The 25,563-nt window shown below is 28.5% G+C and overlaps 1 protein-coding gene across 1 annotated transcript; it reads left to right on the forward strand.

Moving 5' to 3' along the window:
- The first annotated feature begins 3,333 nt into the window (after positions 1–3,333).
- On the forward strand, positions 3,334–9,155 carry LOC114177365 (probable trehalose-phosphate phosphatase F). Its single transcript, XM_028062675.1, has 16 exons — positions 3,334–3,372; positions 3,469–3,521; positions 3,747–3,851; positions 4,594–4,662; positions 6,085–6,168; positions 6,302–6,830; positions 7,123–7,263; positions 7,441–7,512; positions 7,614–7,739; positions 7,850–7,906; positions 7,994–8,095; positions 8,196–8,273; positions 8,402–8,471; positions 8,540–8,610; positions 8,688–8,780; positions 8,868–9,155. Exons 6-16 carry the CDS (start codon positions 6,531–6,533, stop codon positions 8,931–8,933), a joined length of 1,176 nt encoding a protein of 391 aa, XP_027918476.1. The 5' UTR covers positions 3,334–3,372; positions 3,469–3,521; positions 3,747–3,851; positions 4,594–4,662; positions 6,085–6,168; positions 6,302–6,530; the 3' UTR covers positions 8,934–9,155.
- Positions 9,156–25,563: the final 16,408 nt, after the last annotated feature.

Genomic DNA, 25,563 nt, shown 5'->3' on the forward strand with positions numbered 1-25,563 from the left:
ATAATCAAGTGAGTAATAATAATTATATAATGAATTTTGGTTAAAAACATTTTAAAGTTTGTATTTGTTCTTTATTTTTTATACTCTTGTAATAAAGTTTTGTGAGGTTTAGTTTAAATTATTATTTTGAAAAGGGTGAGTATATTTAAGGTCAATATGCATGAGAGAGTAGTTTATGTGTTGTAAAATTTTTCACATAATGTTATTTTATGGTTGTCATGAGACAACAAACATGGGGTTTATTTTTCTCCAGTTTTGGATTTTTCACATTATATTTTTGTGTTGATTGTTTTTATCTTATTTATCTATTAGTAGAATATTTATCAGAGGTAAAGACATTGATGTCCTTCATGATGACGTTTTTTCTCATCAGAGTTTATGGTTCAATAGGATATTCTTAGTATCTTCTGTGGATGTTGCTTGGTCTAATGTTCCACACCAGAAAAATATTATTTTTTGTTGTTGGAGAATCATTCGTGGTTGTTGAAATTGCAATGTCATTTGCAAGTGCTCTCAAATGCGACATAGAGAAATTTAAAGGAAGAATAAATTTTGGCTTATGATAAACTCAAGTTAAAGATGTGCTGATACAACCTGGATTACACAAGGCATTGAAAGGAGTGCGAAAATTGGCTAACATTGATGCACAATACTAGGAAAGTCCCACGTTACCTAAGATAAGCAATAAAGCGAGTGATAGTAGCTATATAATGGACTTAAGATCCATGATGCACAAACACCTCAATAAAAAACATTTAAGTCTGTATTTAAATTTTCTTATAAACATAATGTTGTGAGGTTTAGTTTAAATTATTGCTTTGAAGAGTGTGTGTGATTTTGTGGTCAAAGGGCACAGTCTATTTGTTGTAAAAAATTGTCCCAACTTTTAAAAAAATGTTTTAATTAGGTCCTTTTGAACAAAAAAATATTAACAATACTACCATGTGTAGTGTAGGCTTTAAGCCTAACTCAATCCCACAAAATCGATTTGTAAGGTAAGACTTACACCTCACTTATATACTATAAAATGGTCTTATCTCTAGTGATTTCCAGCAATAGAAGAATAGGAGACTGTGAAATTCACATATTTATCTTCAGTTTCAGGTCAAATCAGTAGAATTAAATATTCATAAAAATATTACTTTTTATATTTCCTTTTTCTGAAGACGACAGTTATTAATGCGATCAACGGCTTAAATTTTTTTTAGAGAAACTAATAAATATAATAACTTTATAGTTTAATAAAATAATTATAAGATTCTTTATTTTATTGTTTTTATTACTATATTATAATATATATATATATATATATATATATATATATATATATATATATATATATATATATATATATATAAAAGATTAGATAAAGAATGTGTATAAATAATAAAAAAATAATTAATATTGTCTTAAATTTTAAAAATAATAATCAACAAAATAATAAATTATCACACTTAAAAAACACGAGGTATCTATTTTGAACCGATAAATGTTTTCCAAAATTATTCAAATAGTCTAAAATCAAACCATGGACTATTGAGTAGAATTGGAAGAGGTTGAACGTAACGGGTAAATATTATTTTCCATATGTATAATTAGTTTAGTGAGGAGTTCATATCATACAATACATATCTATTCAATCTTATCAGTCGAGAAATAGTATTTTTTTTAACTAGTCTAACATTTAATTTGATTCGTATTTTTTTTGTTATTTTAGTAACTTTTACTATATTCTTTGTAGGAATATTAAAGTAAACTCAATTCCATAACTAACTTGATTCACCTATGTTTAATAGGATTGAGTTAAAAAAATATAACTTTTTAAAATATAGTTCAATATCAACAATATTTACTTATACTGATTTTTTTTTAATTATTTTTTTATCTTTATTTTGAAAAAATGTTAAATTAGTTCTTCAATTTTATTTTTTTTTTCAATTTATTTCTGTTTTCTTATAAGTGATTCAATGTCACATGTCAATTTTTAATTTTTAATTTTTAAATTTAATATTATTTGTGAGAAACTAACAGCAGAACACATTGAATCACTTTTAAAAAAAATCAGAATCAAATTAAGATAAAAAAGATAAAGGACCAATTTGATACTTTAAAAAAAAATTTAACCTTTTTTTTAGTTTACTCATATTACTAACATAAGAATATATATAATTTTTAATTATATTAAAAAATACAAAATACGTACACTAAAAGAAAATAATTCTTCTTATATACTGTTATAAATTATAAATTATAAAATACAAATATTAAGACAAAAAAAGTAATTTAGCTTTTTTTTTTTAAGTTTACTCATATTACTAACATAAGAATATATATAATTTTTAATTATATTAAAAAAAACAAAATACATACACTAAAAAAATAATTCTTCTTATATACGGTTATAAATACAAATAGAATATATCTTCGAACCAACCAATTATTTAGTTCAAATAATAATAATTTATGAATGCCTTTTTAAAATAGGGAATGAATTATGTTATGAAGTACTCATATTCAACATGCTTCCGCCATGGATGAATAATTTATATGGTCATAAGAATATAAATTTTGAAAAGTGATTCTTCTATCTCAGTCACTGTATATTAGTTGTTAACTTTAATTAATTTGAATTAAAAATTTATAAATATATTTGACAATAATAAAAAAAACTCATTAAATATGACTAGATTAGAAATATTTCTCAATAAAGATGAGATTAAATTTTAAAATATTATGAGTTAAAAACAACTTATAAAAGCTCTATATTGAATAGCTTAGTGAATATTAGTTTTCTATATTTTTACAATATCTATATCTATATATATTAATATAAAGGAGATTTTTCTTTATTTTTCAAATTTACTCTTTAAATATTTTTTTTAACTTAAATGAATATTTTATTAATTTTTCTATTTTTTAAATTTAGTCATTATTTTTTAAAATTTAACTATTTTTTTAATTATAAAACTATCTATAACGTAAATAAAAAATATTAACAATAACATTATAAAAATGATTTATATTTAATTTCATAGTTATAATAATAAATAATAATAATTATAAATGATTTATTATAAAAAAATTGTGAACAGTAGTATTTGATGAAAAAGTTATTTTTACAATAGACTGATAAAATATTAGATTAAATTAAAAGCATATAAATGATTTTAAAATAGGGTTAGTAGTAAGTAAATCAGGAATTAAATATGAAAGCCGAGAATAATGACAACATCATCATAACGTGAAAGAAACTAACTTGATAGGCAAGTCTCCTTATAGCCTCAAACATATAAATAGCCAAATCCACCTTCTTTCTTCTTCTTTGCTCTCTCTCCCATTCCTCCTTTTCTTTGTTTTCTAGTTTCATTCAAGGTGATTTTTCATTCCCTATTTTCTACCATCTTAGATCTCTTAAATCTCTTCCCTTTCCCCTTCTTATTTTGTTCAATTCGTTTGGATTTGTTTCAGGTCCCTTAACGCGATTTCTGCGCCGCTGAAAAGAGTGGTAACTGATAAATCAGGTACTTGTCGATCTCTTCTCTCTCTCCCTATCGTGAAATGATCCCAATTTTTTTTATGTCATTGGGTGATAGTGCTTCAAAATCAAGAACGAAACCAATTTCACCTTGTGTGTTCCGATAATGACCCTGTGGCAATGAATCATTGATCAAAGCGTCGTCATTTTTTCTTTTCTCCATTCTCAAGCTTTTTTGTTTTGCATTTTCCTGATATGGGCAAAATGGCAGGGGTGTAATCAAAAGGTGATGCTTTTGGGCCAAAGGGACATGAAAAAAATTCAGCCTTAAGCGTCGTCCTATTCGCACAGTTTCGATTTGTTTTCTCCTGCAACTGTAAGCCATTAATTGGTTTTTCATTTTTTTTTTTCAATATCTCAGTCATTTACGACATTTCACACCATACATACGGACTTAAATTTTATATTTGATTGAAAATGTTTAAAGCTTTTAACCATACTGATACACCCGCATAGGGCATGGTAATTGAGTAATGATTTGACAGCCCATGTGTCAAGACCCGAGTGTTTCTCATCTACCATTTGCCTATCAATTAAGAAAAGTAGAAAATAATATGTTGTACTTGAGTTTCTCTATTTTTTTTTAATGGTTACAGAACATGTTCAATTTTCGGAAACATGAATATGGTTTACTAAAATAAAAGCACTAGAATATTTTGCCTAGCCCACCTGCCAGATTTAGGTTAAAGTTTTTCACAGGGTAATGGTTTTTTGTCATCCACAGAACTTTTTCAACATTGACCTTAACCTAGGCCAGATGGATGCCAATTATGTAGTAACAATTGCATATTCAAAAAGCAAATTTGATATGTACCCTTTAAAACAGGCAATATTAACGGAGGCTGAATAGATTTTTTACAATTTATCTCTCCCCCTCTTATTTTTTACCATCCTTTTATTGTATTTTTGTGGTGGGAGAGTTATTGGAGTATGGTTATGTCCTTAACTTTTATTCACGTTGGCTGTTGAAGTGTCTAGTCAATGAAGGGAAATTTGTTATGATCATAATATAGTTTTTTATTTATTTTTAATTTATATATATATATTGGAATGTGAAGGTCGTGCGTTGGATCTACAGCTACAAGTGACAGGCTGACAGCTACATTTTTTCTCCATTTTTAGCTCGGGTAGGTCCATCACCGAAGTTTCAAGTTTCAAATACATACCACAGATATAACTGCACGAACACATGACTCATACAGTGCACGACGCTACACAACTCTGTATCAAGTATTAATATTTTATGCCATTTCTTTCCCAAATGTTGCTATAAACAATTACAGCAATAATGATTTCTTCGTTAGAGCATTTCCGATGGTCTACCGAAATTTGTGCTTCTTAACTTTAGTGACTCTGTCTTATAATATTAGATCTAAAATTTTAGCAGTTTTCCACTTACCGTTAATAGTCTAAAATCTTAAAACATATCTTTAACAAAATGCAATTTTATTTTTAGAAACCATTTACCTGTTCTTACTATTAGAAGCCATGTCAACCCCATCCATTTATAATCTTGAGTAAAATTGATTCTTAAATTGTAAAACCTCCCAGGAATTACCATCGGATATGCTCGTAGTGCATTTTGAACATAAGGGACTATGCATATGCATAATGATTATAATAATGTTAAAGAAGGTCATGTGTCATTTATAGATAAGTTCGAATAACTGACATAGCGACATGATAAACATTTAGTATAATGTATTCATAATCTGCCTTATCTTCTGTGCGCATCATTAGATCTATGCTTGTTTTGAATTCTGGTTATATATTTATTTATTCTACCCAAGAAATTGCTTAGTAATTTTGAACTTCACAAAAGTATCTATACATTGGGTTTTTCTCTATGGCTTTGAAGGTATTGTCTTGTGAAAGTATCTTTTACTTTCATACTTGGGAGGGTTTACATACTTTTAAATTTGTTATAGACATCATTTGACAAGTATTAATGCACGTTGAAAGGTAAAACGGGTATAGAACTAAAATAAATTGCTGACGTGTAGTTTGGTAATAAAATAAGATTTTTTTCCTTTTTTTTATGTTATTTGTTTCCGAAGAAAATCTTTTGGGAGTAAAAAGTAGAGGCTAGAAATCTTAGTCTGTTTTTGGAGAATGTTCCATGTGAATGTTGATTATTTGAAAAACAGTAGAATCAGGTGTTCCTGAAAGTAATTGTAACTTTGTAAGCTTTCATTGCCATGCCAATTGCACCAACACTCAGAAGAACTGGGAGTTCCCTCGGTCACTGAATTATTATCGACCAAGCTCAGTGGGACATCATTTTCATTGTTTGCTTTTTTTGACAACAATGTTTTCTAGTGTTTCCTCGACGTGTTTCGTTTTTTATATTCGCATTTCATATCATGTTCAGCAATTCCTACTTTTCATTGTACATTCCTGTTTAATCAATTAAACGTCCATTACTCTTACATTAATAAGCCTTTATCATGCGCAAACGCCACCATTGAAACAAATTATATATAAATGTAAATTTTGTATTCATTGATCATCTATAGCCAATATATAGCTTATGGTTTCCTCGGCTACAGATTTTATAACAGTCACCCTCTATTCAGAAGACCCACACATCAATATCATCATCCCGTTACAAATGCAATGCGATATATGAGAAGGTATTTTGTTATAATCATTTTTCTGTTGTTTCATCTTCCGAACATTGTTATTTTCCCTTACATTTCATGACAAAATCCCATTTGGTTGCTCTGTAACTATGGTTATTATTCTCCCAATTAATCAAACTTTCAGTGAAACCCGTGCTTGATGGACTGCTCACACAGTTGCAGTGACAAGAGAACATTAAAGCGGTGGTTTTTCATAGACAAAAGAGTTGGTTGACCGAAGATAAAAAAGTAGAATAGGCAGCACATAAAATCAACCCTGTTTGTGACAAAGTCACACGCTCATAATATCAAACACAATCATTTCTAGCTTTCGTTGATACGTTGGTGCCTCTCAAATAGTATAGCTTGGTTCAATGGATTTGAAGTCCTCTCATGTTTCTCCTGTTCTCACTGACCCTGTTCCCGTCAATAAGTCAAGGCTTCGAATGCATTCTAGTCTGCTAGCTTATTCCCAGCAAGATTCGCCAGTCTCTCCGGGGAAGTACTCAAGAAGCAATTCAAGGAAAAGTACAGGGAGTGTCGATGATGTGAAGTCCAATGGTTGGTTGGATGCCATGAAGGCTTCTTCTCCTCCAAGGAAGAAGCAACTGAAAGGGTCCAGTGTTCAGATTGCTTCAATTGACTTTGAGATTGAAGATTATTGTACATGGATGGTAAATTTGCTACATAGTCTCATGATTTCGTCATTTAGTTCTTTGGTTGATTTATTCGGGATCACAACCGTGGTTTCGTCATGTTCCTTGATATTATGAAAAATTGTACAGAAATACAATTGATATAGTCACAATTGCGATTGCATTATGATTGCAGACACACAAAGAAAAAACCTTGATGTTGCTATCAACATCACAGTCGTAGACCGTATTCGAAAACCATGCATTGATCCATCTCGCTTAAAGTTTTTTTTCCTTTGTAGACTGTCTTTGATTTGGTTTCTTTTACCAGCTTGAATATCCTTCAGCACTAGACTCTTTTGAGAAAATCGTTGACCTTGCTCAGAATAAGAAGATTGCAATGTTTCTAGACTATGACGGCACACTTTCACCGATTGTAGATGATCCCGATTGTGCCTTTATGTCCGAATCTGTAAGTAGTACAGGATTGCCATTATATAAAATTATATATATATATATATATATATATATATATATATATATATATATATATATATATCATATATCATATATCAGGTACAATTATGTCAATTCTTCGTTAGTTCTTAATGTAAGTTCTCTCTCTTTTTCTTCACAAAATTATGCTTAGATGCGAACAACTGTGAGAAGTGTGGCAACATATTTCCCCACAGCAATCATCAGTGGAAGAAGCCGTGACAAGGTATCCAGGGTGATTATTGTTTTATTATTTGCTGAGTTAAGTGTTCATATTTTTCTTTATCAGATTTACTGTCATAAAAGCGTGTTACTTTTAATTTTCAGGTTTTTGATCTTGTTAAACTAACAGAACTGTACTACGCTGGTAGTCATGGGATGGATATTATTGGCCCTGTCAGTGAAACTTTGTCCAAAAATCACCCTAGTTGTGTAATGTCTACAGACCATGAGGTGTGTAACAGTAGTGAAGCAATCATGGATTGTGTCACCGTTTTATATACATTGAATATATGTCAAAGAATTCCGAAGTTCACCGTGTCTCTGTATTTGAATGTGTCTAGGGAAAGGAAGTAACTCTCTTTCAACCTGCGAGAGAATTCCTGCCTATGGTTGATGAGGTGCGAGTTCTCTTTCGAATATTAAGCGCGAATCATGAGCTTTTTCATAAATTGCAAAGAAAGTAATGATGGGATGATTTCATGCAGGTTTTTAGAGCCCTCGTCGAGATTACTAAAGATATAGAAGGCGCAAAAGTTGAAAACCACAAATTTTGCGTTTCTGTACATTACCGTAATGTAGAGGAGAATGTAAGCATTGGTTGCACCAACCATGAGGAGTTGATATAGTTTTTCCAAATCCCGATCATTCCATTATCTAATCCTTTTTTACTTTTTAAATGGACCGCAGAATTGGACAGTAGTTGGGCAACGTGTCCATGATGTCTTGCAAAGTTACCCTCGTTTACGTTCAACTCATGGACGGAAGGTATTGTAATATTAGCCATTCTTAATTGGAAAGTGGACACTTTGTACTTTTGCACAATTTTTAAACATTTTATGATTGTAACCAGTGATTTAAAATTTTAGTAATATAAACCTCCTTTGGTGCGGTAGGTTTTAGAAGTCCGTCCTGTGGTTGACTGGAATAAAGGAAAAGCAGTTGAGTTTTTACTTGAATCTCTAGGTAAGAACCTCTCTTCTGCCTTTGATTATATTTTGAACACAAACCAAGCTCAAAATGGTGTTTTGCAGGATTTAATGATAGTGAGGATGTGCTTCCCATCTACATTGGAGATGATAAAACTGATGAAGATGCATTCAAGGTATTGAATTTGAATTAAATATTTTCAGTTATGCTACAAATTTTAATGACTGCAATGTGCATATGGTAAACATATAGGTGCTGCGAGAGAGCAATAGAGGCTATGGGATTTTGGTTTCGTCGGTGAGGAAAGAAAGCAATGCCTTCTACTCTCTCCGAGACCCCAATGAGGTACAAATCTCGGCATAGTTGTTGTGCAATTATTTTGTCTGATTCTTCTTTTTGTCAGAACTTAGATTATTGGCATAATACGTGCAGGTCATGAAATTTCTCCAACTCTTGGTGAACTGGAAAAGACAAGAAAGAAAGCATGGGAAGATGTAAAGGCCAAAGGCTTCATTGTATTTTATACTCCAATTACATAGATTTTCTAGAATTGATTATTTCTTCCTCCGCTTTCATTTCTATTAAGTTATTACCAATGGAAGCTACTGGATCCTGCGGATTTGTGGTTATTATTATTGCTATATACACCATCTCAGTATCACTTTTTTATTCTTTTCAACTTGTAATAGTTGAGTGAAATATATCAGCGGCTTCCATCAATTATTTAGCATTTTTCTAAAGCTGGATCAGTAGTCATTCGTGTATTATGAACTGCTTCTTGGCAAGCAAAATGATATGAAAAACAGTAATATTTTTTATACATTTAATTTTAATAATAGTTTCTGCATAAATATATTTTTTAGCCTATGTGCATTACGGAATAAATGCTGAAACTATTTCTTAAATGTTTGTCTGATTCTGATGAAAGTATGATATTTAACCATACTTTTGCATCTGCTTTATAATTGCCATGGAAAGTAAATGTGCGATGATTAGGACGTTAGAAAGAAAAGAAAGCAACGGAGAACAAGACACGACGGAAGCAGTTAGGAAATTGACTATCTATTTATTGTATAGAGAAACAATTGATGAGGGGAAAAAAGTACATATATTTAATTTACAATAAGGACCATGCAAGTAAAACATCATATTCTAGGTACATTTGCATTTATTTAATGAATAAACTTCAACCTTGACCATAACACACTAAATTAAGCGCCATGTCTGAGCACATTTTTTTCATGGAGGAAGAAAAAGTAAGAAAAATAAAATAAAACATTTCATAAATTAACTTTAATTCATAAAAAAGTTACAAATAAGATTTTAGAAAAAATGTTATAAATTAACTTATGAACAATTTACTTTTAATTTGTAAAAAAAAAAAAATCTTCCTACATTTTTTTATTTTTCAATAATAGTCGTAACATCCTAATTTTAGCAGCTTAAAACTAATAAATTAGGATGTTCCAACTTAGTGTTCAAAACATATAAATAAATGTATAAAATATATTAATACAGTCTTACAAATAATCGGACTATATAAATATATCAATTATACATACCAAACATTTCTAATTCTAAATACAAGCTAACCACTTACAATAGTTTTCCACTGAGATCTCTTTCCGACCTAAAAGATGGCTCTTCAACCTCTAGAGGTGCCTCTGAAATTGCAACCACCACTGTTAATAGGTGATCATCCCAAGAACGAGATTAGGATATACTATTATGATCATTGATCAACAAAGACAAGACTCAAACTGATAAATAAAACGACGCATGCAAGCAGAAGATGACTTATATGCAACAGAAAATATAAAAGACCAAAAAAAGAGAGCAGAAACTTAATTTATGCGAATGGAGAAACTGATAAGTCAAAATTGAAAAACTCACCGAAAGGATCAATCCTAGGGTCTCGATTTTTCAATCAGACGACCAAAAGGATTTAACACTTAGAGAGAAGTCATAAAACTGTAGGAAAATGGTTTTTAGAGAGAGGATGTGTTTTGTTTAAAAATAATGAAACTCATTTATAACAATTCTATTTATATTAAAATATTTTAATATTAAAATAATCGAGCTTCACTATTTTTAACCCACTATCACCTTTAAACTATCATTTTCTAGGGTTTTAGAACGGTGTTTATAAAAAAATCATGTAAACAATTAAATAACCCATATAATATTCATAAAATTTGCTCAAAGTGTAAAAAATGGGTTAAGTACATAGTAATAATGGTTCATCGACGATTAAAATATGTCTGTCATTAATATTTTTAAAACTATTTACAGTTTTTTGGAATTAAAGAAATTGTTTATTACCTTTTACACAAGCCAATATTTCAAAACTTGATATAACTGCTCTATTTATTTAACGGTAACGTCACATTTGTATACCTAAAAGGAAAGAAATAAATGACACAACATTAAAACTTTCATCCTCGCAAATAAAACTAGATAGATTTTCCTTTCTTTCATTTAAACAATTTTGTACAAAATATAAATAAAAATGTGAAGAAAAAAATCATAATTTAAGACTTATTAAACATAGAAAATAAATGTGTCAACTTCTTAGAAAACTAATATTTTTTTTAGAAAATGCTCCTAAAAGGTATTATTAAAATGGGACCTTGTATAAAAATAATAATTATAATTTTTTTTATATATTTTTATTTTTATCAGCAATCGTTAGTTGTTAATTTTTGTTAAGGAAGAAGCAATCTCTCCCACCCTCCTTTCTAGAGACATTCAAACTCATTTTATTTATCCAAATTGTTGGGAGGAATTGAAGTAATAACCTCCCTTTCCCTCTCCCTTCCTTCTAATCACTAAGCTATTATATAGTTAAATTTGTATGGAAGGTTAAGTTATGATATAAGATCAATCATTTTTAGATAAATTTGAAGTAAATGAGCTTGTGATGTTTTATTTATGTGTAAATGTTTGTTTATCCCAGGTAAAAGAGTTAGTTTGAATTCTCCATATGATATTTTAATGATTTTGTTTTTTATGTGTGACACATTATGGGACAAATATTCTTGAAGGCCGAAATTTTCCAAATTTTATGTATATATAATGAAAATTTATAGGAATTAAATTAGGTAGGTTTTTAACTTAATAATAAAATATAAAATTAAATATAATAAATAAGAACAAACTTATTAAGATATTTTTGTTATATTTTTTCGTTGTCTCTTGATTTACTTAAAATTTTTGTTTATCTTCACTTTCACAGGTACTCTTTTGTTTCTAAAGAAAAAAAAAGTTAAATACAAAATCATTATTTCTGCTCTCTATCTTTTATATGTTTTGTTTTATTTTGAAGTAAATAAAGTATTTCTTTCTTGTTTTATTTGATACTAAAATATTAGTTTCATTTATTTTTTTCTCTTATTAGTAATTTTTTATGAATATAAAAATTGTTAATTATTATGTATTTTCTATAATTTGATTTTAAATATGTTTTGATTATCGTATATTTTTCTTATGATAATTAGACCCTTCAATAATTAATTAGATTTTGATAATTTATTTTTTAATTTTAAATTTTTTTTAAACAAATATACTTATGAAAAATAAAATAATAGATTTATTTTTTAAAAATGATAAAAAATAACTGCATGTGAAAATAAAAGTAAGACATTCAATTTTTTCGTCTTTTATAAAGAATGATGTTAATAACTCAATTATTTATTTATTTATTTTTATTTATTTTTTGTCAGTAATAAAAATTGAATATATAAATTTTAAGTGTATTATTATTTTATTCCAAAATTATTCATCAAAATATATCATTGAACACACAGACTTCTTATTCCTCATCTTCTTGCCACTAATATGCCTCACGTAGCAAGAAAATGGTTAGAGAGCATATTGGCGGGTTTTTAATACACACGATACACAAAGACACTTGCAAATATTTCTATATTTTACTTTTTTAAATTTTTAAATGAACTTATTTTAAAAAAATATTTAAAATATGAACTTAGATAAAAAAATAATTTTGAGTATAATTCAAATTAAAGTACAATGCAAATAAATTTAATTTTAAAAATAAATGAGAGTTGAATCTAAATATAAATTTTAAAAAATTAATCTTTTTAAAAACAACATTAATTTTACAGTCTAACTAAAAAATAAAATATATGAATTCAAATCATAAACATTTTTTAGTGTTTAATATTTATTTTACTAATACTTTTATTTTAATCACTTAATTTTTTCAATAAAACTTTAAATAAAATTTACTGGTAATTATTAGTGGACAGTAAATATACAATGATATCGGTATTTAAATTATATTTCTTTAAATATGAAATTATTGGCATCGTGTTAAAGTTCTAAGGACTTGAAAACTTTTCAAAATTGTCCCTCGATACTAACTTGCAATTCATATAGTTTACATATTTTTTATGACAATGAAAGACCAAAGCGAGCAAGCCAAACCATGAACATGTTTAATTTTAACCTGAAACCATTTAAACCTCACTTAAACTCAAGCGAGTAACCCGCAAGTTTTAAATTCAGCTAAGGTTTGAACTCTTTCAAAGTAAAAGACCTAAATGTTATATATGAATTTAGATATTTACAATTCTTTAAAATTTACTAATCCATTTTTTTTGTCGTTTAACGAGATCTTATGTACCATGAATATCAATATAAGTTACAAAAATCAACCTTTATTATTTGCATTAGGTGGCTGACTTGAAGAAAAATATAGGTCAAACTAAATAGACAAATAAATAATAATAGGCAAATAAGTAGGACACAAAGAACAAATAAGTGCGAAACTACGTTTTCGTACAATTTTTAAAAATTTACTGATCAAATGTACTTCTTATATACCATGAATTTGTTTACAAGTCACAAAAACAACCTTTCTTTTTTGCATAAGGTGGCCGACTTGATAAAAAAAAATAAGTCAAATAAAATCTCAATCTAGGTGGTGTACAATGAATAAATATGTGGGGAGTTGTTTGTTACTTTTCATACAATTTTTTAAAATTTACTAATTAATCTTTTTTTTATCATCTAAAGGGATGTACTTCTTATGTATCACAAATTTAATTACTAGTCACAAAAATCAATTCTTATTGCTTGAACAAGGAGGTTGAGTTGAAGAAAAAAAAAAGACAAATAAGTGAGGCATAATGAACAAATATGTGAGGAGCTGCATGTTACTTTTCGTATAATTTTTTAAAATTTACTAATAAATTGTTTTTCCATCCAATGGAATGTACTTGTTATGTACCACGATTTTGCTTACAACTAAAAAAACAACCCATAGTTTTTGCACAAGGTGATTGCCTTTAAAAAAATAAGTTAGATAAGATCTCAATCTAAGTGGGGCACAATGAACAAATATGTGGGAAGTTTTTTGTTACTTTTCATACAATTTTTTAAAATTTACTAATCAATATTTTTTTTTTGTGTCTAATGGGATGCACTTTTTATGTACCACAAATTTCATTATAAATTACAAAAATCAACCCTTATTACTTGCACTAGGTGGGTGGCTTGAAGGAAAAAATAGGTCAAACTATATAGACAAATTAGTGGGGGCACAAAGAACAAATAAGTGGGGAGATGCATATTACTTCTCGTAGAATTTTTTAAAATTTTTGGTCAATCTTTTTTAGTCATTCAATGGATGTACTTCTTATGTACCAAAAATTTGCTTACAAGTCACAACAACAACCCTGACTTTCTGCACAAGGGCTGGCTTGAAAAAAAAAAGTCAACTAAGATCTCAATCTAAATGGGGCACAATCAACAAATATGTGGGAAGTTGCTTGTTACTTTTCCTACAATCTTTTAAAATTTACTGATCAATCTTTTTTTTTTCGTCTAATGGGATGTACTTCTTATGTACCACAAATTTTAATATAAGTTACAAAAATCAACTCTTATTGCTTGTCCTAGGTGGTTGACTTAAAGAAAAAAAATAGGCCAAACCAAATAGGTAAATAGGTGGTGCACAAAGAACAAATAAGTAGGGAAGTGCGTATTACTTTTCGTATAACTTTTTAAAATCTCTGATCAATCTTTTTTGGTTATCCAATGGATGTACTTCTTATGTACCACAAATTTGCTTATAAGTCACAAAAATAACCCTTATTTTTTGCACAAGGTGGTTGATGTGATAAAAATTGTTACTTTTTGTACAATTTTTTAAAATTTACTAATAAATTGTTTTTTCATCCAATGGAATATGCTTTTTATGTACCACAAATTTGCATACAAGTCAAAAAACAACCTTTATTTTTTGACAATATGACTGACTTGAAAAAAAAAAGTAAAAAAAAAATCTCAATCTAAGTGGGGCACAATGAAAAAAAGTGGGGAGTTGCTTATTACTTTTCGTACAATTTTTTAAATTTACGAATCAATCTTTTTTTTCATCTAATGGGATGTACTTCTTTGGTATCACGAATTTCATTATAAGTTACAAAAATCAACTCTTATTGCTTGCACTAGGTGGTGGTTGGCTTGAAGAAAAAAATAGGTCAAACAAGATAGGAAAATAAGTGGGGCACAAAGAACAAATAAGTGGGAAGTTGCCTATTACTTTTCGTATAATTTTTTAAAATTTCCTGATCAATCTTTTTTATCATCCATTGGCTGTACTTCTTATGTACCACGCATTTGCTTACCGGTCACAAAAACAACCCTTATTTTTTGCACAAGGTGACTGGCTTGAAAAAAAAAAGTCAAATAAGATCTCAATCTAAGTGGGGCACAATGAATAAATATGTGGAGAGTTACTTGTTACTTTTCCTATCATTTTTTAAAATCTACTAATCAATATTTTTTTTTCGTCTAATGGGATGTACTTCTTATGTACCACAAATTTCAATATAATTTACAAAAATAAACTCTTATTGCTTGCACTAGGTGGCTGACTTGAAGAAAAATATAGGCCAAACTATATAGGCAAATAAGTAATAGTAAAATAAGTAAGGCATAAAGAACAAATAAGCGGAGAACTGCGTATTACTTTTTATATAATTTTTACAATTTTTTGATCAATCTTTTTTTGTCATCCATCTTATATACCACAAATTTGCTTACAAATAACAAAAACAACCTTTATTTTTGCACAAGGTGGTTGACTTGATAAAAAAAAGTCAAATAACATGTCAATCTAAGTGGGACACAATGAAAAAATATGTGAGGAGCTGTATATTACTTTTCGTACAATTTTATAAAATTTACTAATAAATTGTTTTTCATACAATGGGATGTTCTTTTTATGTAGTACGAATATGCTTACAAGTAAAAAACAATCCTTATATTTTGCACAAAGAGGCTGCCTTGAAAAAAAAAGTCAAATAAGATCTCAATCTAAGTGGGACAAAATGAACAAATATGTGGGGGTTGCTGGTTACTTTAACTACAATTTTTAAAATTTACTAATCAATCTTTTTTTTCGTCTAATGAGATGTACTTCTTTTGTATCACGAATTTCAATATAAGTTACAAAAATCAACCTTTATTGCTTGCACTAGGTGGCTGACTTGAAGAAAAATATAGGCCAAACTAGATAGGCAAATAAGTAATAGGCAAATAAGTAGGGCACCAAGAACAAATAAGTGGGGAACTGCGTATTACTTTTCGTAAAATTTTCTAAAAATTATTGATCAATCTTTTTTGTCATCCAATGCATGTACTTCTTATAGACCACGAATTTGCTTACAAGTCACAAAAACAACCTTTATTTTTTGGGGTTAAACATGTTTTTGGTCCCTCAAGTTTTAGTGAAATTTGGAATTAGTCACTCTTCGAAACTTTATACCAATTTAGTCCTCATCTTCAAAAATACATGAATTTAGTCCTTTTAATCAAATTTTGTTAAGTTTATCTGACGTTTCATGTAACATCCCTTTTTTTATAATAAACTGTATTATTTATTTTAAATAAAGCAATTAGAAAATCTTATATTTTTACTAATGTTTCATATTTTATCTAAATGCATTTTAAACATTAAAAATCTATTTTATCATGATGTAATTTTACTTATTGAAAATAACAATAAGAATAAAACAAAACAAATATTATATATATATATATGAGGTAAAAATATTTTAATTAAATAGGTGTGTGTAAATATATATATATATATATATATATATATATATATATATATATATATGAAGAATTTTTAAAAGAGAAAAAAAAATAATATAGAAAAGAAAAAGAAAAAAGAAAAGAATAAGAAAGGATAAGAAGATAAGAAGAAAAGATAAGAAGAAAAAAAAAGGAGGATAATGATGATTTGGATAAACATGCACATGCTTTGCTTTATATATATATGGAGAGAAGTTACGGTGAGGTGAGAAAGTGAGAAAGTGAGAAAGAAAGAAATAAAGAAAGGAGGGAGAGAGAGAAAGAAAGGAGAAAGAAAAAGAGAAAGAGAAAGAAAGGAGAGAGAGAAAGAGGAAGAGAAAGAAGAGAGGGAAAGAAAGTATAGAGCAAAGATTCAAAGATATCTTAGTCTTCTTCAAAGATTATTAGTGTGCCCTTCAATCAATAAGGTAAGGGGGAGTGAGGTTAAGCTTTTATATATTAATCTTGATAAGCTCATGGGTTTTATATTAATTTTTTATTTATTTTGACTCATATATTATTCTTTTTACTTTCATTTAACTTATTTTCATTTATTATCCTCTTATATTTATTTTATTTAATCTCCAATTATATAGTAATCCTGTTTATTTATTTATTTTATTTAATCTCCCAATATGTATTGATCCTGTTTATTTATTTTATTTAATCTTTAGTTACGCACTGATCCTATTTATTTATTTTATTTTATTTATCTCCAGTTACGCACTGGTCCTATTTATTTTATTTTATTTATCTCCAGTTACACACATGTCCTATTTATTTATTTTATTTTATTTATCTCCAGTTACGCACTGGTCCTATTTATTTATTTTATTTTATTTATCTCCAGTTACGCACTAGTCCTATTTGTTTATTTTATTTTATTTATCTCCAGTTACGCACTGGTCCTATTTATTTATTTTATTTTATTTATCTCCAGTTACGCATTGGTCCTATTTATTTATTTTATTTTATTTATCTCCAGTTATGCACTGGTCCTATTTGTTTTATTTTATTTTATTTATCTCCAGTTACGCACTGATCCTATTTATTTATTTTATTTTATTTATCTCCAGTTACGCAATGGTCCTATTTATGTATTTTATTTTATTTATCTCCAGTTACTCACTGGTCCTGTTTATTTATTTTATTTTATTTTATTTATCTCCAGTTACGCACTGGTCCTATTTGTTTTATTTTATTTTATTTATCTCCAGTTACGCACTGATCCTATTTATTTATTTTATTTTATTTATCTCCAGTTACGCAATGGTCCTATTTATTTATTTTATTTTATTTATCTCCAGTTACTCACTGGTCCTGTTTATTTATTTTATTTTATTTTATTTATCTCCAGTTACGCACTGGTCCTGTTTATTTAGTTTATTTTATTTATCTCCAGTTACGCACTGGTCCTATTTATTTATTTAATTTAATTTAATTTATCTCCAGTTATGCATCCTGTTTATTTATTTTATTTAATCTCCAATTACGTACTGCTCCTGTTTAATTTATATTTTTGTTTATTTATAACGTTCTTACCCTTATCTAATTATTTATTTAAAGTTCTTGCTTTGATTCTTATTTTATCATTATTTTTACAATTAAAAATAAATAAATGTGAAGTGAAAGTATATATTATTTTATTTAGTGAGCTTGGATATAAGAAAATTGTATGTACATTTTATCGTTGTTTTATATTCTTTGTATAGTTTATACGATGACATGAATTGATAGTCATCACATTTAATGACCTTTGAAAATATCCAAGAGTATGTTGGTTAAGTAAGAGTTAAGTCTGATTTCAATAAGTGGAGATTAAACCAGTGTCAAAGTGTTTGTATTTGGGAAGTCACAGTTTGGTACACTGCGGGATGAAAGGCAGGGACCATGGTGGGGTCTAAGGAAGTTTTACCAAGTAGGTGAATATCTGGATAGTTCAGAATAGCGCCCTGGACTAGAATATTCATAGGCCAAACTTGGAACTATCCGATACCTGCTCGGCATCGCCAAGGTTAGGTAGTGAGTATATATCTCTTTTGTGAGCCGATGAATGGCTAGTATTCTCGAGAAAGAAATAATTATGATTGTATCAATGTTTTATGAGAAATACTCAACTACCTAATCACTTCCCAAAGCAACTTTTGATGTTCAGATTGGATCATCAGAAGTGGAATATGGATCCATATGTCTGGTAAAACAAGATCAAGTTTGGTGGTTATAGGTCCAAATCTAGGCCCCCGGTGTCTGCATTGTTTGTTGAGTTTATTAAGATTGATATTTAAGGCTTATAAAGACCTCACTCCTTTCATATTTTTCTTTCATATATACTTGTTGCATGAATAGAAGATGAACCTGTTCAGTGAGAGTTATTCGGGATATTGTTGGTGGATCTTCTGAAGATTAACTCATGGATAATTTCTATTAATATCTTTAGGAGATATTAAAAATATAGATAAATCTTCTATTTTGATGTAAGACTCTTAATATTATACAAATATATATTTTTGTAATATTTCATGAACAATTACAGAGATGTAAACCATATATATGAATATGATGTTATGTTATTATTAATGTTCTCTCAAGGATAATCTTATAAAAAAAAATTAATTCCATATCTTTTTATCAGATAATAATTATTTAGTATAATAGTCAGGGTGTCACATTTCAAGCGCATTTCATGATAATATTTGAATTGTTTACACCGTTTGACACATTTTCGTTTCATTGTTAACTCAAATATTATTATAAAATACGTTTAAAATGTCAAATAAACTTAACAAAAATTGATAAGAAGGACTAAATCCACGCATTTATAAAGATGAAGGACTAAATTGGTAAAAAATTTCGAAGAGGGACTAATTTAAAAGTCCACTAAAACTTGAGGGACTAAAAACATATTTAACCCTATTTTTTGCACAAGGTGGCTGGCTGGCTTGATAAAAAAATAAGTCAAATGAGATCTCAATCTAAGTTGGGCACAAAGAACAAATATGTGGGAAATTGTTTGTTACTTTTCGTACAATTTTTTAAAATATACTAATTAATCATTTTTTTATCATCCAAAGGGATGTACTATTTATGTATCACAAATTTGATTACAAGTCACAAAAATCAACTATTATTATTTAAATAAGGAGGCTGACTTGAACAAGGAGATTGACTTGAAGAAAAAAAAAATAGGCCAAACCGGATAGGCAAATAAGTGAGGCATGATGAAAAAAATAAGTGAGGAGCTGCATGTTATTTTTCGTACAATTTTTTAAAATTTACTAATAAATTGTTTTTTCATCCAATGGGATGTACTTTTTATGTAGCACGATTTTCCTTATTTTTTGCACAAGGAGACTGCCTTGAAAAAAAAAAGTCAAATAAGAACTCAATCAAAACAAGTAACTAAAACAACCCTTATTTTTTACTCAAGATGGCTACCTAGAAAATAAAATAAGTCAAATAAGATCGCAATCTAAGTGGGGCACAATGAACAAATATGTGGGGAGTTGCTTGTTACTTTTTGCAATTTTTAAAATTTATAGATCAATCTTTTTTTCTCATCCAATGGATGTACCTCTTATATATGACGAATTTGGAAACATCCCTTATTTTTTCTCAAGGTGGATGCCTATTAAATAAAATAAGTCAAATAAGATCTCAATCAAAGTGAGGCAAATTGAACAAATATGTTAGAAGTTGCTTCTTACATTTTCTATAATTTTTTAAAATATACTCATCAATCTTTTTTTGTCATCCAATGGATGTACCTCTTATGTATCATGAATTTGGTTACAAGTAACAAAAACAACCTTATTTTTTGCTCAAGGTGGCTACCTAGAAAATAAAATAAGTCAAATAAGATCTCAATCTAAGTGGGACACAACGAACAAAAATGTGGGGAGTTACTTGTTACTTTTTGTACAATTTTTTAAAATTTACTGATCAATCCTTTTTTGTCAACCAATGGACGTTATGTATCACGAATTTGGTTACAAATAACAAAAACAAACCTTATTTTTGCTCAAAGGCTGCCAAAAAATAAAATAAGTCAAATAAGATCTCAATCTAAGTGGGGCACAATGAACAAATATGTGGGGAGTTGCTTCTTACTTTTCGTACAATTTTTTAAAATTTACTGATCAATCTTTTTTTGTCATCCAATGGATGTACCTCTTATATATCATGAATTTGGAAACATCCCTTATTTTTTGCCTGCCTAGAAAATAAAATAAGTCAAATAAGATCTCAATCTAAGTGGGACACAATGAACAAATATATGGGGAGTTGCTTGTTAGTTTTTTGCAATATTTTTTAAAATTAACTGATCAATCTTTTTTTTGTCATCCAATGGATGTAACTATTATCTATCACGAATTTGGAATAATCAGTTATTTTTTGCTCAAGGTGGCTCCCTAACAAATAAAATAAGTCAAATAAGATCTCAATTTAAGTGGGGCACAATGAACAAATATGTGGGGAGGTCCTTATTACTTTTCATAAAATTTTCTAAAATTTAATTATCAATCTTTTATTGTCATCCAATAGATGTACCTCTTATATATCACGAATTTGGTTACAAGTAACAAAAACAACCCTTCTTTTTTGCACAAGGTGGCTGCCTAGAAAATAAAATAAGTTAAATAGGATCTCAATCTAAGTGGGGCACAATGAACAAAAATGTAGGGAGTTACTTGTTACTTTTTTTTCAATTTTTTAAATTTTATTGATCAATATTTTTTTGTGATCCAATGGATGTACCTCATATGTATCACGAATTTGGTTACAAGTAACATAAACAAACCTTATTTTTGCTCAAGGTTGCTGCCTACCAAATAAAATAAGTCAAGTAAGATCTCAATCTAAGTGGGCACAACGAACAAATATGTCGAGAGTTGCTTCATACATTTTCTATAATTTTTTAAAATTTACTCATCAATCTTTTCTTGTCATCCAATGGATTAGCCTCTTATGTATCACGAATTTGCTTACAAGTATAAAAAACAACTCTTATTTTTTGCTCAGGGTGGCTGCCTAGAAAATAAAATAAGTCAAATAAGATCTCAATCTAAGTGGGGCACAATGAACAAATATGTAGGGAGTTGCTTGTAACATTTTGTACAATTTTCTAAAATTTACTGATCAATCTTTTTTGTCATCCAATGGATGTAACTCTTATATATCACGAATTTGGAAAGATCACTTATTTTTTTCTCAAGGTGGCTCCCTAGAAAATAAAATAAGTAAAATAAGATCTCAATCTAAGTGGGGCACAATGAACAAATATGTGGTGAGTTGCTTGTTACTTTTTGTTCAATTTTTTAAAATTCATTGATCAATCTTTTTTTGTTATCCAATGGATGTACCTCTTATGTATCACGGATTTCGTTACAAGTAACAAAAACAAACCATAATTTTTGCTCAAGGTGGCTGCCTAGTAAATAAAATAATTCAAATAAGATCTCAATCTAATCGAGGCAAATTGAACAAATATGTCGGAAGTTGCTTCTTACTTTTTCTACAATTTTTTAAAATTTACTCATCAATCTTTTCTTTTCATCCAATGGATGTACCTTTTATGTATCACGAATTTGGTTACAAGTATAAAAAATAACTCTTTTTTTTTGCTCAAGGTGGCTGCCTAGAAAATAAAATAAGTCAAATAAGATCTCAATCTAAGTGGCGCACAATGAACAAATATGTAGGGATTTGCTTGTTACTTTTTGTACAATTTTTTGAAATTTACTGATCAATCTTTTTTTGTCATCCAATGGATGTAACTCTTATATATCATGAATTTGGAAATATCCCTTATTTTTTGCTCAAGGTGGCTCCATAGAAAATAAAATAAGTCATATAAGATATCAATCTAAGTGGGACACAATGAAGAAATATGTGGGTGTTGCTTGTTACTTTTTGTTCAATTTTTTAAAATTTATTGATCAATCTTTTTTTGTCATCCAATGGATGTACCGCTTATGTATCACTAATTTGGTTACAAGTAATAAATACAAACCTTATTTTTTGCTCAAGGTGGCTGCCTAGAAAATAAAATAAGTCAAATAAGATCTCAATCTAAGTGAGACACAATGAACAAATATGGTGGGAGTTGATTCTTACTTTTTGTACAATTTTTCAAAATTTACTGATCAATCTTTTTTTGTCATCCAATGGATGTATCTCTTATATATCACGAATTTGGAAACATCCCTTATTTTTTGCTCAAGGTGGTTCCCTAGAAAATAAAATAAGTAAAATAAGATCTTAATCTAAGTGAAGTACAATAACAAATATGTGGGGGTTGCTTGTTACTTTTTGTTCAATTTTTTAAAATTTATTGATCAATCTTTTTTTGTCATCCAATGGTCCACTGGACTTACCTCTTACATATCACGAATTTGGAAACATCCCTTATTTTTTGCTCAAGGTGGCTGCCAAGTGAATAAAATAAATCAAATAAGATCTCAATTTAAGTGAGACAAAAAGAACAAATATATGGGGAGTTGTTTGTTACTTTTTGTACAATTTTTTAAAATTTACTAATCAATATTTTTTTGTCATCCAATGGATGTACCTCTTATGTATCACGAATTTGTTTACAAGTAACAAAAACAACCCATCTTTTTTGCACAAGGTGGTTGCCTAGAAAATAAAATAGGTCAAATAGGATCTCAATCTAAGTGGGGCAAAATGAACAAATATGTAGGGAGTTGCTTGTTACTTTTTGTACAATTTTTTAAAATTTATTGATCAATATTTTTTGTCATGCAATGGATGTACCTCTTATGTATCACGAATTTGGTTACAAATAACAAAAACAAACTTTATTTTTTGCTCAAGGTGGGCCTAGAAAATAAATTAAGTCAAATAAGATTTCAATCTAAGTGGGGCACAATGAACAAGTATGTGGGGAGTTGCTTGTTACTTTTTTGTAAATTTTTTAAAATTTATAGATCAATCTTTTTTTATCATCCAATGGATGTACCTCTTATATATCACAAATTCTGAAACATCCATTCTTTTTTGCTCAAGGTGGCTGCCTAGAAAATAAAATAAGTCAAGTAAGATCTCAATCTAATTGGGCACAATGAACAAATATGTGGGGAGTTGCAAGTTACCTCTAGTACAATTTTTTAAAATTTGCTGATTAATATTTTTTTGTCATCCAATGGATGTACCTTTTTTGTATCTCGAATTTGGTTACAAGTAACAAAAACTACCCTTATTTTTTGCTCAAGATGGCTACCTAGAAAATAAATTAGTGAAATAAGATCTCAATCTAAGTTGGGCACAATGAACAAATATGTGGGGAGTTCCTTGTTATTATTCGGACAAATTTTTAAAATTTAGTGATCCATCTTTTTTTGTAATCCAATGGATGTACCTCTTATGTATCACGAATTTGGTTACAAAGTAACAAAAACAATCCTTATTTTTTGCTCAGGTTGCTTAGAAAATAAAATAAGTCAAATAAGATCTCAATCCAAGTGGGCATTATAAACAACTATGTGGGAGTTGCTTGTTACTTTTTGCACAATTTTTTAAAATTTGCTGATCAATTTTTTTTTGTCATCCAATGGATGTACCTCTTATGAGTCACGAATTTGGAAAGATCACTCATTTTTTGCTCAAGGTGGCTCCTTAAAAAATAAAATAAGTCAAATAAGATCTCAATTTAAGTGGGGCATAATGAACAAATAAGAGGGGAGTTACTTGTTAATTTCGTAAAATTTTCTAAAATTTAATGATGAATCTTTTTTTGTCATCCAATGGATGTACCTCTTATGTATCACGAATTTAGTTACAAGTAACAAAAATAACCCATATTTTTTGCACAAGTTGGCTGCCTAGAAAATAAAATAGGTCAAATAGGATCTCAATCTAATCTAAGTGGGGCAAAATGAACAAATATGTAGGAAGTTGCTTGTTACTTTTTGTACACATTTTTAAAATTTATTGATCAATTATGTATCACGAATTTGGTTACAAATAACAAAAACAAACTTTATTTTTTGCTCAAGGTGGGCCTAGAAAATAAAATAAGTCAAATAAGATTTCAATCTAAATGAGGCACAATGAACAAGTATGTGGGGAGTTGCTTGTTACTTTTTGTAGAATTTTTTAAAATTTACAGATCAATCTTTTTTTATCATCCAATGGATGTACCTCTTATATATCACAAATTCTGAAACATCCCTTCTTTTTTGCTCAAGGTGCTGCCTAGAGAATAAAATAAGTCAAGTAAGATCTCAATCTAATTGGGCACAATGAACAAATATGTGGGGAGTTGCAAGTTACCTCTCGTACAATTTTTTAAAATTTGCTGATTAATATTTTTTTGTCATCCAATGGATGTACCTTTTTGGTATCTCGAATTTGGTTACAAGTAACAAAAATTACCCTTATTTTTTGCTCAAGATGGCTACCTAGAAAATAAATTAGTGAAATAAGATCTCAGTCTAAGTTGGGCACAATGAACAAATATGTGGGGAGTTCCTTGTTATTATTCGGACAAATTTTTAAAATTTAGTGATCCATCTTTTTTTGTCATCCAATGGATGTACCTCTTATGTATCACAAATTTGGTTACAAGTAACAAAAACAATCCTTATTTTTTGCTCAAGGTGGTTGCTTAGAAAATAAAATAAGTCAAATAAGATCTCAATCTAAGTGGGACACAATGAACAAATATGTGAGGAGTTTCTTTTTACTTTACGTACTATTTTTTAAATTTTACTAATCAATCTTTTTTTGGTCATCCAATGGATGTACCTCTTATGTATCACGAATTTGGTTACAATTAACAAAAATAACCCTTATTTTTTGCACAAGATGGCTGCCTAGAAAATAAAATAAGTCAACTAACATCTCAATATAAGTGGGGCACAATAAAGAAAAATATGGGGAGTTGGTTGTTACTTTTGTAGAATTTTTTAAAATTTACTAATCAATATTTTTTTGTCATGCCATGGATGTAACTCTTATATATCACGAATTTGGAAACATCCTTTTTTTTGCTCAAGGTGGG

This window comes from Vigna unguiculata, chromosome 3 (genome assembly GCF_004118075.2).
Source record: "Vigna unguiculata cultivar IT97K-499-35 chromosome 3, ASM411807v1, whole genome shotgun sequence".
Lineage (NCBI taxonomy): Eukaryota > Viridiplantae > Streptophyta > Magnoliopsida > Fabales > Fabaceae > Vigna > Vigna unguiculata.

Excerpts from the sequence above, each read along its gene's own strand:
- LOC114177365 (XM_028062675.1), top strand. The coding sequence starts at position 6,531 with ATGGATTTGAAGTCCTCTCATGTTTCTCCTGTTCTCACTGACCCTGTT. Across the intron at positions 6,831-7,122 it reads AAGATTATTGTACATGGATG|CTTGAATATCCTTCAGCACT; the intron begins GTAAATTTGCTA and ends TTCTTTTACCAG. Across the intron at positions 8,096-8,195 it reads ACCGTAATGTAGAGGAGAAT|AATTGGACAGTAGTTGGGCA; the intron begins GTAAGCATTGGT and ends AATGGACCGCAG.